Source organism: Pantherophis guttatus, chromosome 4 (genome assembly GCF_059756535.1).
Source record: "Pantherophis guttatus breed Tessera chromosome 4, ASM5975653v1, whole genome shotgun sequence".
NCBI lineage: Eukaryota > Metazoa > Chordata > Lepidosauria > Squamata > Colubridae > Pantherophis > Pantherophis guttatus.
In genome coordinates, this window is record NC_142066.1 from 25333794 (window position 1) to 25353845 (window position 20052).

Genomic DNA, 20052 nt, shown 5'->3' on the forward strand with positions numbered 1-20052 from the left:
ATGAATGAAGGTCTTGGAAACAGTTATGTACCAGTAGTCGAAGTCAAAGGCTCTAATTGATGGAAGAAGGCTGATGTTGAGTAGAACTTCTTTAAATCATGTTTAGTATATCTATTACAGCCACCCCAGGACTCTGGATGATTTATACTTCATTCTTGGGTCCTAAAGGAAAAAAGCACAAATATTTTACGTCCAGCAGAACAACGGATTCAGTAGGTAGTCCTCAATTTACAAAAGTCAAGGCAGTGACTATTTGAAATTACAATGGCACTGAAAAAAGTGACTCCTGACCGTTTTTCACATTTAGAACTGTTGCCGTATCCCCATGATCACAAGATCAAAATTCAGATACTCGACAAGTGGATCATATTTACGATGGTTGACGTATCCTGGGGTCATGGGATCCCCTTTTGTGCCCTTAACACAAGCAAAGTCAACGAGGAAGCCAGATTCACTTAACAACCGTGTGACTCACTTATCAGCTGAAGTGATTCACTTAACAACGGTGGCAAGAAAGGTCGTAAAATGGGGCAAAATTCACTTAGCAAATGTTTCATTTAGCAGCAAAAATTTTGGCCTCAATTGTGGTCGTACTTTGAGGACTACTTGTCTACAAAGAAGCAAGAACAATAAGATTCCACCCTGCTGGCGACCACAATCAGTCAAACAAGCCACCTGATGGCCTTCATCCCATTCTGGTTTCCCCAGGCCTGTTGGCCAAACCAGGTCTTCAGGGCTTTGTGAAAACAGTGTCAAAGTGGGGGCCAATATAATCTCCGCAGGGATGATGTTCCAAAGGGAAGGAGCCACCATGGAGAAGGCCCTTCTTCTGGGTCCTACCAGATGTATCTTCTTAGGAGACGGACCTGCAACATTCCCTGCCTCCCTTGCCTGGTTGGCCAAGTAAATGTAACTGGGAAGAGACGGTCCTTCAGGTAACCTGGCCTTAAGTCTTGTAGGGTTTTAGCAATAGCAATAGCACTTATATACCACTTTACAGTCCTCTCTAAGCAGTTTACAGAGTCATCCTATTGGGTCCTCATTTTACCAGCCTCGGAAGGATGGAAGGCTGAATCAACCTTGAGCCAGTCAGGATCGAACTCCTGAGAGTGGGCAGAGTTAGCCCTAGCAATAGCACTTAGACTTATATAACGCTTCACAGTGCTTTCCAGCCCTCTCTAAAGAGTTTACAGAATCAGCGTATTTCCCCCAACAATCCAAGTTCCTCATTTTACCGACCTCGGAAGGGTGGAAGGCTGAGCCAACCCTGAGCTGGTTAGAACCGAACTCCTGCAGTGAGCAGTGAGTTAGCCCTGCAGTACTGCCTTCTAATAACTGAGCCACCACGGCTCTTTAAAGGTGACAACCAGCACCTCGAATTGTACCTGGAAGCAGATTGGCAGCCAGTGCAACTCTAGTAGGAGTGGTGACATGGGCACACCTGGATCTACAAAAAACCATACAGGCCACTGCATTTTGAACCAATTAAAGCAGAGTTCCCCAAACCTTCCGGCTTTGTGGCCCATGGGGGGGGGGATAGTTCCACACGAGTGGCAGGCAAGCCTGCAATGGCAAACATGTATGTCGCTCATGCCAATGGAGCGTGTGAGCCCACCACTTGTGTAAATGGAGCACAATGCATGTTGCTTGCACAAATGGAGCACCAGCACACGTGCTCGCCCACTGCTTGGGCAAGGGTGGATGTGTGCGTGTACACTTGCCTGCCACCCCTAAGAGCCCCATCTGTGGAGCCATGATGGCACAATGGTTAGAATGCAGTATTGCAGGCTACTTCTGCTGACTGCAAATTGGCAGTTCAAATCTCACCAGGCTCAAGGTTGACTCAGCCTTCCATCCTTCCCAGGTGGGTAAAATGAGAACCCAGATTGTTGGAGACAATATGCCGACTCTGTAAACCGCTTAGAGAGGGTTGTAAAGTATGGTGAAGCGGTATATACTAAGTCTAAGTGCCATTGCTATTGCTATCCCATCTCCCTTTCGTGGCTGAAACTCCCCATCCCATGTGCTAGCTACTTTTTTCTAGGCGGGCCAGAGAAGCCTCTGAGCTTGAGGATTGCAGTTGCTGGCCATCAAGACTGCGGCGGCCACCTCCACGGCATAGTCCTCGTCGTAGTAATTGACCAGGAGGTCACTCAGATCCAGCGCATCCGTCTTCTGCAGCTGCCCTCGGGGGATATTGAAATAGCCCGGCTTGACTTGGTACTCGTGGAGATTCGCCTTGAATTTTCGGAGCTCGTCGTCCCTCAAGTCTTTCAGGACATTTCTGATGGACCAACGGACATTCTTGGACCTCGCAAATCTGCAACAAAACCGGGCAGCTGAATTTCGGAATAAAAGGAAAGTGGGATGTGCGCATGTGTGGACAAGGTGCAAAGTGCAAAATTTTGGGAAATGGGAGGACTTGACCAAAGGGCATCAAGCGTTACTTTCGGTTTCTCCTTTGTCTGTTGCTTGTGGGGACCGAGGGGGTTTTGGGAGGGCCTTGCGGAGTTAAGGATTCAGATTAGGGGTGAAATGCTCCTGGTTTGGACTGGATCACCCAATCCGGTAGTGATGGATGCGGGTGGTTTGGAAAACCAGTAGCAAAAATCCCTGCCCCCCCCCATTGCCCAGCTGAGCCATGCAATCATCAGAGGCTTTTTTAAATTATTTTTAAAAGCATTTTTTCTATAACCTCTTTGGCCAAAAAATGCTTTTAAAAGTAAAAAAAAAAAGCTTCTGATGATTGCGCGGCTCAGCTGGGATCATCAGAGGCTTTTTTTAAAAAAAGAAAGCCTCTGCCGATCAGACAAGTCAGCTGGGATTGTCAAAGGCTTTAAAAGCATTTTTTTACAACCTCTTCAGCCGAAACCATTAAACTGAACCATTAAAAAATGGTAAAACACTTAATCTTTCCCCTGGCTCAGGCTGGTGAAGGGAGGAGAATTTGTGGCTCAGTGGTTAATACAACTGCCTAACATCCAGGCAGCCCAGGTTTGAATCCAAGTAAGGGTAAAGCTGGCTGATGAGAGCTAAGAAGCTTGAAATAGATCTATACCAGTCTCCCCTTATTTCTTTATCAGTAAAAATATATTTGGTATGTGTGTTTTTCCTCTAGCCAGGAAAAACCTGGCTAGAGGAAACACACACATAAATCCTATGAAGAAGTAAGAAAATATACATAGTTGGCCACGCCCACTCAGTCATATTAACACACCCCCCCAAAACGTGCAATTTTGGCGACCCTTGAATTTTTCAGGATAGGAGAATGCGAGTTGATTGATATTAGCAGCACCTCGTTTGGCGTGGTGTGGCATCTTCGGATGTGTGAGGCTAACAACGGAGACATGCAAATTGGGCCTCTCTCTATTAACCTCTCTCTATTGGCCACCTCTCCCTGGCCAAAGAGGTGTAGTTTCCTACATCTGTAGGATACCTGACTGGATAAAGTAGATTTAATGTCTCTTTAAACAACTTCAAAGCACTAGCTTGGAACTCCAAGGTACAGGTAGTTCCCCACTGTATTTTACCCTACTCTTATTTTAAATTGTTTGTATAAGATTTTATTGGTGATATGTGTTTGCACCTTGTGCTTTGATATGGCCTATGGGCTAATGAAAGCTATCATTTTATTGAAATTTTATTGAAATTGGTATTTTATTCCAATTTCATTTTAAATTGTATTTTATCCAATTCCATTTTAAATTGTTTTTATCGGATTTTAGTAATAAAATCTGGAACTCTGCACAAACATTGCAGCATCCCCATAGGCACATAATCAAAATTCAGATGCTTGACACCTGACTCATATTTATGACGTTGCATTCTCCTGGGGTCATGTGGTCCCCTTTTGCGACCTTCTGACAAACAGAGTCAATAGGGAAGCCAGATTCACTTAACAATCGTGTTATTAACTTAACTGCAATGATTCACTTAACAGCTGTGGCAAGAAAGGTTCTAAAATGGGACAAACTTCACTTAACAAATGTCTCAATTAGCAATGGAAATGTTGGGCTCAGTTGTGGTCGTAAGCCGAGGACTATCTGTACTTTGAGCAATTCATTACAAAATTTAAAAAACTGGAAGAAAAAAAATTCATGCAAACAATTATTTTCTTGGTACAATTAATGCCTTTAAAAACAATCAGTTTTATTAGCTGTGACTCATTTTCATGGAGGGATAAAATATAAGTTTTCAAGCAGTAAGCAATACCCTAAGTTAGCAGTTACCAAGAAGGACACCTCAGCCCTGCCAACACAGGCAGGGCAAGCTACTGTATATCAACAAGAAACTTCACACCCACTAGCAACGAAGATGTTACCTAATTTGGTAATGAAACATCTGCAAGCAACCAAAAAAAAAGTTCATAGAGCACTAAGGACAGCAGTAAAGCAGTTAGGAAAAATCTTGGTTCCTGCTCATATAGCACCTCATATAGCAAAACCTATATAAAAGAAGACATACAGGTGAAACTCAAAAATTAGAATATCATTCAAAAGTTCATTTATTTCAGTAATGCAACTTAAAAGGTGAAACTAATATATGAGATAGACTCATTATATGCAAAGCGAGATAGTTCAAGCCTTGATTTGTCATAATTTTGATGATTATGGCTTACAGCTCATGAAAACCCCAAATTCACAATTTCAGAAAATTAGAATATTGTGAAAAGGTTCAATATTCTAGGCTCAAAGTGTCCCACTCTAATCAGCTAATTAAGCCATAACACCTGCAAAGGGTTCCTGAGCCTTTAAATGGCCTCTCAGTCTGGTTCAGTAGGAATCACAATCATGGGAAAGACTGATGACCTGACAGTTGTGCAGAAAATCATCATTGACACCCTCCATAAGGAGGGAAAGCCTCGAAAGGTAATTGCAAAAGAAGTTGGATGTTCCCAAAGTGCTGTATCAAAGCACATTAATAGAAAGTTATGTGGAAGGGAAAAGCGTAGAAGAAAAAGGTGCACAAGCAGCAGGGATGACCACGCCCTAGAGAGGATTGTCAGGAAAAGGCCATTCAAAAGTGTTGGGGACTTTCACAAGGAGTGGACTGAGGCTGGAGTCAGTGCATCAAGAGCCACCACACACAGATGGATCCTGGACATGGGCTTCAAATATAGTATTCCTCTTGTCAAGCCGCTCCTGAACAACAAACAACGTCAGAAGTGTCTTACCTGGGCTAAAGAAAACAAGAACTGGTCTGTTGCTCAGTGGTCCAAAGTCTTATTTTCTGATGAGAGCAACTTTTGCATCTCATTTGGAAACCAAGACCCAGAGTCTGGAGGAAGAATGGAGAGGCACACACTGCAAGATGCTTGAAGTCCAATGTGAAGTTTCCACAGTCTGTGTTGATTTGGGGAGCCATGTCATCTGCTGGTGTTGGTCCACTGTGCTTCATTAAGTCCAGGGTCAACGCAGCCGTCTACCAGGAGATTTTGGAGCACTTCATGCTTCCTTCCGCAGATGAGCTTTATGGGGATGCTGACTTCATTTTCCAGCAGAACTTGGCACCTGCCCACACTGCCAAAAGTACCAAAACCTGGTTCAATGACCATGGGATCACTGTGCTTGATTGGCCAGCAAACATGCCTGACCTGAACCCCATAGAGAATCTATGGGGCATTGCCAAGAGAAAGATGAAAGACATGAGACCGAACAATGCAGAAGAGCTGAAGGCCGCTATTGAAGCATCCTGGTCTTCCATAACACCTCAGCAGTGCCACAGGCTGATAGCATCCATACCACGCCGCATTGAGGCAGTAATTGATGCAAAAGGGGCCCAAACCAAGTACTGAGTGCATATGCATGCTTATACTTTTCAAAAGTCCGATATTGTTCTATGTACAATCCTTGTTTTATTGATTTCATGTAATATTCTAATTTTCTGAGACTGTGAATTTGGGGTTTTCATGAGCTGTAAGCCATAATCATCAAAATTATGACAAATCAAGGCTTGAACTATCTCGCTTTGCATGTAATGAGTCTATCTCATATATTAGTTTCACCTTTTAAGTTGCATTGCTGAAATAAATGAACTTTTGCATGATATTCTAATTTTTTGAGTTTATGTGTAAAACCTTACTCTACACTGAAATTCATTTTGTTACCGTAGATAGGGCCCAGTGTCCAAGTAAATAAAAATAAAATAAAATGTTCATTTAAGGGGATATCTGTTTAACCAAGATATAAAGACATATAGTTTACTATAAATAAGGAGGCATAGTGTTTTAACTCTAGATAAGGAAACATTTCATTATCTTACTTTTTATTAGGTAATTCATTCCATTCTAATCCATTCCATTCTATTGATGGTTGGCTGCATTTTTAAATTTAAAAAAAATGGAGATGAGGAACGGTCCATTGTGCCTGTTGCCCAATGTTACTTTACAATCATGGGTTAAATAAACATATTTTCAATGCTCCTGCTTTGAGCAGGGGGTTGGACTAGAAGACCTCCTAGGTCCCTTCCAGTCCTCAGGAAACATGGGTTCTTTTTTGCATTGTCAATTAGCCACTAGATGGTGCTGTAGGATCCTTAAAGGGAACAGCAAAACTTTCTCACAAAATTGGAGAATTTATTTATTTATTTATTTATTTATTTATTTATTTATTTATTTATTTATTTATTTATTATATTTCTATACCGCCTTTCTCCCGTAGGATTCAAGGCGGTGTACAGTCAAGAAAAATATAGATACACAAACATCATAAAATTGCTAATTAAAATTATTATTATAACATAGTTTGGCCCAATTAAATAGAACCTAAAATTAGATGACATTTTAAAAACATTCACATGTTCATATGTTTAGCCCTGCCTGTTGGAACATCAGGGTTTTGAGGGCATGGCGGAAAGCACGGAGATCAGGGATATTTCGTATTTCAGGGGACAGTTCATTCCAAAGGGTTGGAGCCCTCACAGAGAAGGCCCTCCCCCTGGGAGTCGCCAGTTGGCATAATTTGACTGACGGTACCCTGAGTAGTCCCTCCCTGTGAGAACGAACTGGTCGGTGGGAGGCTATTGGTGGCAAAAGATGGTCTCGTAGGTACCCAGGTCCTAAGCCATGGAGTGCTTTAAAGGTGATAACTAACACCTTGATTCGCACCCGGAAGACCACCGGAAGCCAGTGCAGCTCGTGTAGGAGAGGTGTTACTTGGGCGCAACGAGCTGTGCCCATAATCACCCATGTGGCTACATTCTGGACCAGTTGGAGCCTCTGGGTGCTTTTCAAGGGGAGCCCCATGTAGAGAGCATTACAGTAGTCCATACGGGAAGTGACTAGGGCATGAGTGACCGTGTGCAAGGTGTCCCGATCCAGAAAGGGACGCAATTGGCAGATCAGGCAAACCTGATAAAAGGCACCCCTGGCCATGGCCGTCAAATGATCTTCTAAAGATAGCCATGAATCCAGGAGGACACCCAAGTTGCGGGCCCTCTCTGTGGGGAGCAAGATCTCATCCCCAATTGTCAGTGATGGTACCAGCTGACTATACCGGGACGCCGGAAGCCACAGCCACTCGGTCTTGGAGGGGTTGAGTCTGAGCTTGTTTCTCCCCATCCAGATCAACGGAACATCACAGCAAGGGCATCATTGGGGAATGATGATATCATTCATGATATCAGAATGAGAAATCAAAGTGGATAAGGCCAGCTCATCCATCATGCCAAGTTGTAAAATGCTTTATTTCATTGTGGCTTGGTATGAAGACAGCCATAGTTTATAACCCATGGTTTAGAATTTAGTATTTTGTGTGGACAAAATGTTATGTATATATATGCTGCCAGCATCCTAGATATCGACGAAGTACCTTATTAAGATGTGCGATCCTGATGCTGATCCTGATCCTGATCCTGATGATGCTGATGCAGATGCAGATGTTGATCCTGATGCTGATGCTGATCCTGATGATGCTGATATTGATATTGATCCTGATCCTGATCCTGATGCTGCTGCTACTAATCCAGATGCTGTTGCTGCTACTGCTGATTATTATTATTATTATTATTATTATTATTATTATTATTATTATTATTATTATTATTATTGCTGTTACCTTACAAAAACACCTGGAAGTCTCAACCATCATGGTTGGTCAACGTGGATTTAAATCTAAGTTTAGGAAGTGACATTTCCAGCAGTTAATGTATTAGCCCTCAACATGGAAATACGGTAGGCCCTTGAGAGGTTTTGAAACTGTTATCATGTCATAGTGGATTGCACAAAAACTGAGTGATTAGAACTAGAAAGATGCTGAAGCCATAGAAAATGTGCAGAGAAGAGCAACACAAATGATAAGGGGTCTTGAGGCTAAATTGTAACACGAACGACTAAGGGAGCTAGATACATATAGCTTAATGAAGAGAAAGCTTAGAGGAGACATGATAGCAGTCTTCCAATAGACTAGACTAGACTAGACTAGACTAGACTAGACTAGACTAGAATAGAATAGAATAGAATAGAATAGAATAGATCAGTTTCCATCCATTATTCCTTGTTTGGCCTTTGGGTGCTTTGGAAAATAGCTTGACCCCTCCTCTCTGTGACAGCCCCTGAAATATTGGAACACTGCTATCATGTCTTCACTGATCCTTCTTTTCACTAGACTAGCCATGCCCAGTTCCTGCAACCGTTCTTCATATGTTTTAGCCTCCAGTCCCCTAATCATCTTAGTTGCTCTTCTCTGCCCTAGAGTCTCAACATCTTTTTTATACTCTGGTGACCAAAACTGGATGCAGCATTCTAGGTGTGGTCTTACTAAGGCTTTATAAAGTGGAATTGGCATCTTACTTGATCTTGATTGTATCCTTCTGTTAATACAATTTAGGATTGCATTATATTTGAAGGGCTGGCGCAGGGAACACGGTAGATCCTGACCAGCTCAAGATTGACTCAGCCTTCCATCCTTCTGAGGTTGGTAAAATGAGGACCCAGATTGCTGGGGGCAAAATGCTGATTGTGTAAGCCATTTAGAGAGGGCTGTGAAGCACTATGAAGCGGTATATAAGTCTAAGTGCTATTGCTATTATTCTCCCTAGCAGCTGAGAGCAGGACAAGAAGTAATGGGCAGAAATTTATCAGACGGAGATCCAATCTGGAAACAAGGAGGAATTTCTTGACAGTGAGAATGATGAATCAATCAATCAATTAATTAATTAGGGGAATGACTTGCCTCCAGAATTTGTGGATGCTCTAACACTGGGAGTTTTCAAGAACAGATTGGACAACCATTTGTCTGGGATGGTATAAGGCCTTTGGCAGGGGGCTGGACTAGAAGACCTCTGAGGCTCTTTTCAATCCTATGATTCTATGATAGAACCACTCCCCAATGTCTACAAGTGGCCCTTGGTTTATAACCATTTGCTTAGTGACCATTTGAACTTACAACAGTACTGAAAAAAAATGACTTATGACAATTTTTTACACTTATGACCATTACAGTATCTCCATGGTCACATGAGCAAAATTCAAACGTTTGGCAACTGACTCGTATTTATGAAGGTTGTAGCATCCAGGGGTCATGTGATCACTTTTTGCGATCATTTGTCAAGCAAAGTCAGTGGGGGGATCAAGACTCACTTAACAACCGTGCTACTCGACTTCCACTGGCACCGCCAGTGCTGCTGCAGCTCCTTTGTGAGCTCCTAACTCCGGGATCTGTAAAACCGCCAAAACAGCTTAAATCAGCCATTTTGGCGGCTGGAACTTCCCCCTCGAGCAAAGAGGGGGAGGTGAGTGCTCAGGTGTATAGGGTAGAGCCCCCCAAAACCTCCAGGATTAATCCTGGAGGTGCAGAGGATGAGGGCTCCCCAAACGCCTGGAAAGCAGCTCCAGACTCGGGATTCTATCTCTGACGGAACAAGGCGCCGTGACCATCCCTGCAAAACAAGTGATTTCAAGGATTGATTTTTACGCAGGCAGAACAAAACAGGAGAGCTTCTCGCAAGTATTTTTCTTTCCTTTAACTCTGATGAATAATGAGTCCTTTCAGATTCGAGTGAAAGTTTTAAAGAGATACAAAATGGCGCTGATAGAGAACGGAAGTCTAAGAAGAAAGTGATTGTTAAAGCTTGTTTGCGCTTGTTAAGATCGTTATAGCTGTCAGTACTTTGAAGCTTTGCTGAATGAAGTGGGAATTTAAGTTTGCAGCATAAGAAAAGATGGCAGAGGCAAAGATTTTTGAAGAGAATGGAGGTTTCTCAGCACAGTATTCAGCAAGTGTACAAACACTGACAATGGATTTTTTGGAAGCATGGCAAAAATCATTTATGGAAAGACTGGATGAGATCTTTGAGAAGTTTATTATTCAAATTGATAATAAAGTTGCAATGTTGAAAGAGGAGGAAGAAGAAGTAATTCAAGTAAAAACACCTGAGGAACATGGAAAGGATGTTTCCCAAATTATGAATAAACTGATGGGCTTGAAGGAGGTTAATCCGGAGATATAGAGTGAGATCTATCCAGAGGTTTTGATGCAGATGAGAGGAAAAGTGCTGGGAGAAGCTTGGATTTTCAAGATATCAAGAAGGATTAGAAATGGAACATTACAATTTCTTTATAAAAATGGACTTTTAATCCTAATTAAAGAGGCGTGTTTCTTAAAAGGAATTACTTTGCAAGCTGCACAGGACTGGAAGATAAAATTACAGTTGAATACACAAAAGCTTGTAGAAATAAAAGATGCTGGAATAAAGCGGAAGAAGAAGGCTCAGAAAAAAACCAGGGGGAAATGGAAGTGGAAGAATTTTATTCCTCTTTGTTAGGCAGGATCACATGGTGAATGATTGTATTGGTATTCAAGATTTTTTTAAGGATATGATTTGTTTGGTTTTGAAATTTTTTTTTTACTTATGACTGGATGTTTCAACTGTTATATAAATGTGAATTTTTATAATTGTATTGGTATTCAAGACATGATTAATTTTTATCAAGGATATGATCTGGTTTTGAAATTTTTTTACTTATGATTAGATGGATTATGTTAAATTTAAGGTTATATACATTAATGTTATTCTGTGGAGGTGATTATATTGGTATTCAAGACATGATTAATTTTTCATTAAGGATATGATTTGTTTGGTTTTGAAAAAATCTTTATTTATGATGATTGGATGGATTATATCTAAAAATTATTTCAAATAATGGATTAAAAAAGAAACTTTCTTTTGGATGTTAAATTTAACATTAATGTTATTCTGTGGAGGAACAAGTTGGTTTTGTTTAACTACCTTTAAGCAAGAAAAGTTATATTTTGTTTTGAACAAGGAGAGTTAAAGTACAAGTGTTAGATAAATCTATAGATAATTAGTTTGTGGGGTCTTTTATTAAGGTTTGTTAAATGTTTTTATTCGGGTCTTCTCCCACGTAAAATTGGAAGTGTCTTGGCGACGTTTCGACGAAGTCTCATTCGTCTTCTTCAGGCTGGTGTTCTCGGCTTCGTGCTTCCAGGAGCAATGTGAGATCGCAGCTGTCTCTTCCTTTTAACTGCTAGTGGGGAGGGGTGAACTGATTGGGTGGGAACTTGGCTGTGTTCTGATTGGGTGGAGGTGTGTTCTGATTGGTTAGGGGCTTGGCTGTGCTCTGATTGGATGAGGGGTTGGTTGTGCTCTGATTGGATGGGGGGTGTTCTGTTTGGGTGGGGGCTTGGTTGTGCTCAGTTTAGTCTGAGTTGCAGGGGGATTTGAGCTGGTGAGCTGCGTTGTTGTTGTTTGGCTTCGTGTTTGTGGCCGTGCGAGCTCTTCATGGTGGGTGTCAGTCTGCTTCATGTATGGATTGGAGGGGTTTAAAATGGCTAATGATGCAGCTGCGGTCTGGCTTCTGGTCCTTGGTCGTGGCTCATTATCAGTGTGGGTTTGAGTCTGCTTTCTGTGTGGATGTGTGGTGGTGACATCCTGTGTGGCTCTCGTGAGTGTGGGTCTGGTGTCATTCGTCGTGTTAGGGATTCGTTTATCAGTAAGGGCGGGTTTCCAAATGGCTGGTAGACAGGAGGTATCGTCTCGTTTGTTCATGCTGTGTGGGCGTTTTTCTATCTCGATGGCTTCTCTGATTATTCTGTTGTTAAAGTGTTCAGTTTTGGCGATAGTTCTGGTCTTTTTAAAGTCAATATCATGGCCTGTGGCTTTAAGGTGTTGGACCAGGGAAGAAGTTGGTTCCTCTTTTCTGACTGAGTTCTTGTGTTCTTCTATGCGTGCATAGACCGAATAACCAAAGACCTACATACAAACACCCGCGAAAACCTGAGAATATATATATATATATATATATATATATATATATATATATATATATATATATATATATATATATATGATTGATTTTTTGTTTATGTATGCTGACTATGAAATAAAATTTGTTTAAAAACAACAACAACAACCGTGCTACTAAACAACTGCAAGAAAAATAGTAAAAGGGCAAAACTCATTTGACAATTGTCTACTTGGCCGTGATGAGTTGGCTACAGTGAGATGGCCACAACGAGATGCCTGTGGCAAGTTGGCCATAGCGAATTGTCCCATTCTGTCATTAATGGTCTCCCTTCTACATTTATGGTGCAACTGTGCAGTATGCAAAATAACGAGACAGGGCAAGCATATTAGACGCTGAAACATAATAGGCATTGAGTGGCACTTCTCTCTCTCCCCCACATCCGCCGCACCAAAAATGCTTGTTAATAAAGGGTTAGAGTCCAGCTGAAGTGGCTTCACATGGCGAAACAAGAGCATCCTTGCGTAGCTTCTCTTGATTCCAAGAGGGCTTGGGCAGAGCACCTCCCTGAGGGATTATGCTGCATAGATCAAATCGATTCAGTCCCCCCATAAAATGACTTCTGGTGCCTCACAATAGGTTTATCTGCCTTGATTCCCTTATGATATGGTTGAAACTTATTCCCAAATATAAAATAGTGCAGGCAACAAATATTACATTCACCTGTTTATAAAATGTATACATTCATTTATCAATACATGCACCTGGACAGGGAACCACGATTGGCTGCAAACTCATCTTATTATCATTTCTAATAAACCATGCCTGTTCATCTGCCATCTGACTGAATTGCCCATCCCATCCTTGGCCACCTATTCAATTTTCTCCAGTTATTACCCCCTTCCCCCCACATCCACTTATGAGCTGGTAGTCCCTTGCAATTTCATCAGCTAGGAAATTGGATAGCTTCCTTCTGCAGCTGTTCTAAGTACTCAGAAATTCAAAGGCTGCCTTCCAATGGAGCAGAGTCAGGATTTTCACAGTATGAAGTAAAAAAATTAATTCCTAGAGGGCTCTTGAGAATTTGAGCAAATGGAAGGGTGCACCCCAAACCCTAAGCATTCCAATAATATGCCTAGTGGGGTAAGGAATGACCTTATCAATAGTCACCTCTACCTTGTCCTATTAAGAAATACATGTAGAAAATTGGATGCCATTCCAGAAATATGATGTATCATTGGGCTATATATAGGAAGATCTGGGGGGGAGAGAACCACTCACTTGCCTTCTGTATCTGTCCTGGGATGGTCACTGATCCTTCTGTCCTGGAAACCTGCTCTGTTTTGAATCATCTGCTTTAGTAAGAGTTCGTTCCTTCTCTTCTCTTCTCTTCTCTTCTCTTCTCTTCTCTTCTCTTCTCTTCTCTTCTCTTCCATTATCATCTGCTTTAGTAAGAATTCGTTCCATCTCTTCTCTTCTCTTCTCTTCTCTTCTCTTCTCTTCTCTTCTCTTCTCTTCTCTTCTCTTCTCTTCTCTTCTCTTCCATTTCCTTTCCTTTCCTTTCCTTTCCTTTCCTTTCCTTTCCTTCTCCTCTCTTCTCCTCTCCTCTCTTCTCCTCTCCTCTCCCCTCCCTCCCTCCCTCCCTTTCCTTCATTCCTTGAAGACTATTTTTTAAAAAAATGCTAAAAATGCACCTGTTACACATGCTTGAGGGAAGGATAGAAATAAATCAAATTTTGCAGAAAATAGCTCTTGTTAAAGAGCCCAGTAGATCAGAGGAAAGTAAGGTCCATCAAGAAGAGTAGCACCAATCAGGAGGTCTGTTCTTTGTAGATAAGAAGGTCTATCAAGTATGAAATATTTTTTCTTTCTTTCTTTCTTTCTTTCTTTCTTTCTTTCTTTCTTTCTTTCTTTCTTTCTTTCTTTCTTTCTCTCTCTCTCTCTCCCTCCTTCCCTCCCCTTTTTTCCTTTTTCCTTTCTTTCTTTCTTTCTTTCTTTCCCTCTCTCTCTCTCTCCCCCCTTTCTTTCTTTCTTAGATTTATTTGCCATTTATCTTATAATTCAGGTGACTCTGAGCAACTTCAACCCTATTCAACCCTTGGTTTAGCATAATGTACTTAATAGTTTGATGTGTGGCTCGTGTTACAAAATTTTGAGTTCTGCAGGGCTCTTCCTTGATTATCAAGGTAGAATTCACTGTCATTTTATTTTTTGTTTAAATTGCATTTTTAATTCAAATATACTGAAATAAGGCAAAGAAACCCATGAAATGAATATGATGTGGCTCAGCAAAATGCAAGTAAAGGTAAATCATAATTATATATGGCATGTTACAACCCAAATGATTTTCAAATCTCTGGATAGAGGGTTGTTTTTCTATTATGCCAAAAGTTTCTATAATTTGCTGCTAACTGTAAAAGCTTGTTGACCCAGACAATATATTATAAAAACTAGAATGGGAAGGTAGAATAGCAGAAATTATTGTAGAATTTCTACAATACATTAATAATTAATGTGTTGTTGTATTTTGGGGTAAGGAATCCCATGCGGATATTAATCAGGCCTAAAGTGGATTGCGATTTTCTTTCTTTTTTAGGGTTGCCAGGTCTGCTTCCAAAAAATAGCGGACAAGCGGGGTGGGTGGGTTAAGTAGTAAAAAAATAAAAAAAAAATTACAATTAAATTATATATTTTCTTTGTCTCATTCTAACTTATGAAAAAAAAGACAAAACGCGATTCTCCTATCCTTATTCTCTTAGACTGTACAGCTTTAGATTACGTACCATTTCACCATAAAGCTTTTGAATAAAAAAAATGTCCACTATTTTGTGAAAAAAAATAGTGAACATAATGTGAAAAAAGCGGACTGTCCGCTCAAATAGTGGATACCTGGCAACCCTAAAAAATCTTTTTTAAAATAAGTTTTTAATCAGAGAAAGAAAAGACTATGAGAGTCCTTTTCAATTAATTGAGTGAAAGACTTTCAAAAAGAACACCTGAATATATACACAATATTCTGTGTTAAACAAAATTCCCTTTGATATACAAATTAGAAACATCAGTTCTAAGCGTGAACTATGAATAATGTATATTAATATACTATAGACAAAGAGTACGGTAAAACGTATTTTAAAATATGTGGCAAATTGATTTAAGGGATGTAATTAAATGATTAGAATGTTTAAATATAAATTCACATCCTGATATGAATCTTCATTCAAACGCGTAACTTTCTGGGGATCTTCAAGCAATCCTTGTGAGCATAAGCTATTTCACAGCATGTTTGGTGGGATAAAATGTGGAGGACCCATGCCTGCTTCCCTGATTTTCTTTCAAGAACAGTTGGAAGGGAAGGGAGGAAGGAAGGGAGAGAGAGAGAAAGAGAAAGGAGAAAGAGAGAGAGAGAGAGAGAAAGGAAGGAAAGAAGAGAGAAAGCAACAGAAAGAAAAAGAGAGAAAGGGAAAGATGAAAGAAAGAAAGAAGGAAGGGAGAGATAAAGAAAGAAAGAAAGAGAGAAAGAAAAAGAAAGAAGAGAGAGAAAAAGAAAGCAACAGAAAGAAAGAGAAAGAGGGAAAGAGAAAGAGAAGAAAGAAAGAATAAGAGAATGAAAGAAAAAGGGAGAGGGAGAGAGAGAAAAGGGAAGGAAGGAAAGAGAAAGAGAGGAAAGAGGAAAGAAAGAAGGAAGGAAGGAAGGAAGGAAAGAAGGAAGGAAGGAAATAAGAAAAGACAGAAGATTTCCTCATCTAAATTCTATGGTTTGAATTTACAATTTCATGCAGTGCAAAACACTCCAAAGCTCAGCAAACCTCTCTCTATAGATGTGGATTAGATTAAAAAGCACCCATACATTGCTGAGAACGAACAGCAAGAAGAGGCAGGTGTCTCTGTCTAGATTGCAGGGCTGTTTTTCAGCTGTCTCTGGCCTGTTACCTTCTGAATTATTTATAGAGCAATTCTACCCTCCGTGCAAACAGCAGCTGCTTTGCAGCGTAGCATTCCTCTCTTGTTCAAGGCAAACCAGACTAAGCCAGGTTCTTGTACAATGAAAGCAACTATTGTACAAAGTGAAAGCGATCAGTCTCCCCAAAGTCAGGGGGCTGGGCACATTGGGGTGACTTCTGCATGGCACCACCTTGAAGACAACCTTCGAAAACATGGAGACTAAGTCTTTTAGAATCACACAGTCTGAAGTTAGATCTTACAATCTAAGAAGGAACGAAGCTTCAAATGTCATCTTCTGAGATTTTTTTTTTAAAAAGGCAAATTAAACATCAAAACCCACCCATCTTCTTCCGTACCAAAAAAGAAAAGAAAAGAAAAAATAAATAAATACCTTAATCCACATTTAATCCCCAAATTTTGTGTGCCGTTAAGAATTAGTCTGTTGGCAAATATATACAGGCAATCCTCCATTTACAATCATTCATTAGTGACCGTTTGAAGTTACAATGGCACTGAAAAAAGCGAATTAGGAACGTTTTTCACACTTGTGATCTTTGCAGCATCCCTCGGATCACCTGAAATTTGGATGCTTGGCAACTGGCATATACTTAAGTCCCTTAACCATTGTCTCGCTTAGCAATGGAGATTTTGGACTCAATTGTGGTCGTAAGTTGAGGAATGTCTGTTGTTTTCCCTCAGAAATGCTTGCTTTCAGAAGCTGCGAGTGCTCCATCATTGGAGAATTTAAAGAAGAGATTGGGCAGCCATTTGCCTGAAAGGGTATAGTCCTTTTTGTTTCTGTTGAAACAAAAAAAAACCTCCTTCTATTTGTCACTCTCAGCACGTGATGGGACTGCAGGGTAACAGCTTGACATGTTCCCCATTGGAAATGTGAATTTCTTATTTTATAACACAAGATTTTTGGAAGCCTAAGAGAAGACATGGCCAAAATAGGACACCTGAACATTCGATGGGGAAGAGACATGAGAGGAAACACAAGGGGGTGCCAAGAGAGCTCCTTCCTATTCCTTCTTGGGACCCTCCTCTAATCCTGTCATAGAAGTTATTCTGGGACATAGCTTGGACAGTCTGTCAGAGGTTTGGTAAATCCATGTTCAGAAAAATCCCTAGTAACAGGTCAAAGAAATGGTGGAGGTATCACAAGGATCATCCATGGTGACCTCGTCTCCCTCACTTCACACTCTACCATGTGACAATGGGCAGATCTGGGACAGAAAACATTTGGAAGGACCAAGAGATCAAGATCTTAAATAAGTTTTGCCTTGAGTTCTCTGGAAACCTTGTTTCAGAGGCAGATTCCCCCATTTGAGCCTGGTCCTCTATAAAGGAATTCTAGGAATTGAAGTGAAAGAACTAAAGATCGCTAAGTAAAGGAAAGTTGCTTCAAATTGATGGGAGCCATGCCCCAAAGATGCCCTTGGCCATCTCAGTTTATTGCAAGGGAACAATGTACAGGTAACCCTTGATTTACAACAATTCATTTAGTGACCTCTCGAAGTTACAATGGCACTGAGAAAAGGGACTTATGACTGTTTTTCACACTGACAACAGTTGCAGCATCATCACAGTGACATGGTCAAAATTCAGACACTTGGCAATTCACTCATATTTATGACAATTGCGGTATTCTTACTCACTTAAGAACTACAGTGATTTCCTTAACAACAGTGGCTAGAGAGGATGTAAAATGGGGCAAAACTCACTTAACAAATTTCTTGATAGCAACAAATGTTGGGCTCAACTGTGGTCGTAAATCGAGGATTATCTCTCTGGAAATCATTTAAGGCAGTTTGATTCACCATGAGTCAAGGCTGAATCTTCCATTCCTGGCATGATGTGATTCCTATCCTAAAACTCCTGGCAGCTTTCTTTAAAGTTGTGTGTAGTCACATTAATCAGCAGGGGTAAGAAACTGTGTGCTCAGGCCTTTTTTAAGGCACCAAAATATATCAAATTATTTTTATACCAATAAATTGTAGGAATAAAGCCTTGTTGATTTACTGAATCTGGTGCAGGGAAGAATGGAAGCATAATTTTGTTTTGGTCAATAATTTAATAGCCACTGAAAGCTTGCAGGACAATTCTTGTCTCACAACAAGAATGCCATGTCAAGGGGGAAAATCAATCTGGTGCCATCCATCAGTCAAAGGAGAAACAGCTGCAACGTGGTTTACATCATAATCTTGGCCAGAAAGAGAATGCTACTGGAACAGTTGTGAGTTGACCTCTGATTATAAGAAAGATCTTATCTACTGACTCAATGCTAAGGGCTGATATATTATTTCAATGTTTTCTAAGGTGTTTTGAGACTAGTTTTATTAAAAGCCAATATATACATTTTCAAAATGTATATTTTTAAAAATTTGTCCTCTCTTTTCTACTGTGAAAACTCTACTGAGGATTGATTTTTCACAAGGGCTTGCTTGAAACAGTTCTACTCTATTCTTCAGTTTTTAATTTCCAGGCTATTCAAGTAATGCTACCTTCTCCTTCTTCTTGTGCCATATCCGTCATCGGATGTTGGCAATCATGTTGGCCATCCTATTTTTATCAGCAGCCGTACGAAAAAGTGCTGTTGAGTATTGTCCCAACCAGTCTCTTGGATTTTGAAGCCATGATGTTCTTCTGCCTGGACCTCATCTGCCTTCAATCTTTCCGTGGAGGATTAAGTGAAGTATTCTGTATATTTCAGGGTGTCGCATCACATGTCCAAAATATTCTAACTTTCGCCTTTTTTATGGTTTTGATTTCCTTTGGCTTTCACAGCCGGCTTATCACCTCCTCATTTCTGATTCTGTCAACCCAACTGTGTGTAAATCCACATTTCAAATGCTTCTAGTCTAATAATGCTACTTACCATAAGCAAATAACTAGTTCTCCAGCACCATCAATCTCTTAAGAGAAATAGGAGGAGGAGGAGGAGGAGGAGGAGAAGGAGGAAGAAGAAGAGGAGGAGGAGGTCTGGCAAGGTGATAATATCAGGATAATAGCATTAATTGGGACTTTTAAAGCTGTTACAGATTTGACAGACAGATAATATTAGACCCAATATAATAAGTAAAGGTTGAGTATACAGTTCTCGGCTTACAACCACAATTGGGCCCCACATTTCTGTTGCTAAGTGAGACATTTGTTAAGTGAGCTTTGTACCATTTTACAACCTTTCTTGCCACAGATGTTAAGTGAATCACTGCAGTTCTTAAGTTAATAGCAAGGTTATTAAGTGAATCTGGCTTCCCCATTGACTTTGCTTGTCAGAAGTTGTAAAAGGGGAATCACATGATTCCCAGGACACTGGAAAAGTCATAAATATGAACCAGTTGCCAAGTGTCAGTATTTTGACCATGGGGACTCTGCAACGGACATAAGTGTGAAAAATGGTCATAAGTCATTTTTTTCAGTAATGGTGTAACTTTGAATGGTCACTAAATGGACTTTTGTAAGTTGAAGACTCCCTGTAGTTAGGGCTGCCATATCTGGGCTGGAAAAAAATCTGAGCCATCCCAAGATAACAATGAAGAGATTCAGAAAACTAAATCATTGCTCTCATTTTGGCAGTTTCCCAGATTTTATAGCCCCAATATCAGAGTCTTCATTAGCCCTATCAGAAAGCCCTTTATAATGCTTAAGTAATTCCTAAAGTTTGTAAAATATTATTGAAAGTGTATTTGAAAATATCTATGTTAAGAGAAAGGTAAAGAAAAAGATGTATTGGCCTAAAAAAAAAAATCTAGAGTTTTAAAAAGGATGTATACAAGAAGAAAAATAATTATTCTACGAAGGTAACTTGCAGGGAGTGATCTAATTTTAATGAGTTAATTGAAGTTAGTTGGAATTTTATTGGTCTGAAAGTGAGCTTTAAAGTATGTATGCTAACAGGAAATTTA

The 20052-nt window shown here is 40.3% G+C and overlaps 2 protein-coding genes across 3 annotated transcripts in view; one reads left to right on the top strand and one right to left on the bottom strand.

The window, feature by feature from the left end:
* On the bottom strand, positions 1-13783 carry PYDC1 (pyrin domain containing 1). Its single transcript, XM_087893857.1, has 3 exons — positions 13484-13783; positions 2035-2320; positions 1-162 (listed from the first exon to the last, which is right to left on the bottom strand). The coding sequence occupies exons 1-2, from the start codon at positions 13642-13644 to the stop codon at positions 2041-2043; spliced, it is 441 nt and encodes a 146-aa protein (XP_087749983.1). The 5' UTR covers positions 13645-13783; the 3' UTR covers positions 1-162; positions 2035-2040.
* The window catches only part of TRIM72 (tripartite motif containing 72), a 25825-nt gene continuing 19245 nt past the window's right edge, over positions 13473-20052 (top strand). The window contains exon 1 of one of the 2 annotated variants that reach the window (XM_034419800.3): positions 13473-13562. The gene's annotated coding sequence lies outside the window, so the exon portion shown is untranslated. Of the gene's footprint in view, positions 13563-13958; positions 14021-20052 lie in introns of those variants that run through there. The other variant, XM_087893856.1, reaches the window with a different exon arrangement.

Coding starts and splice junctions, on each gene's coding strand:
- PYDC1 (XM_087893857.1), bottom strand. CDS start 13,644: ATGATAATGGAAGAGAAGAGAAGAGAAGAGAAGAGAAGAGAAGAGAAG. Junction 2,321..13,483: donor AGGACAGATACAGAAGGCAA/GTGAGTGGTTCT, acceptor GTTTTGTTGCAG/ATTTGCGAGGTCCAAGAATG.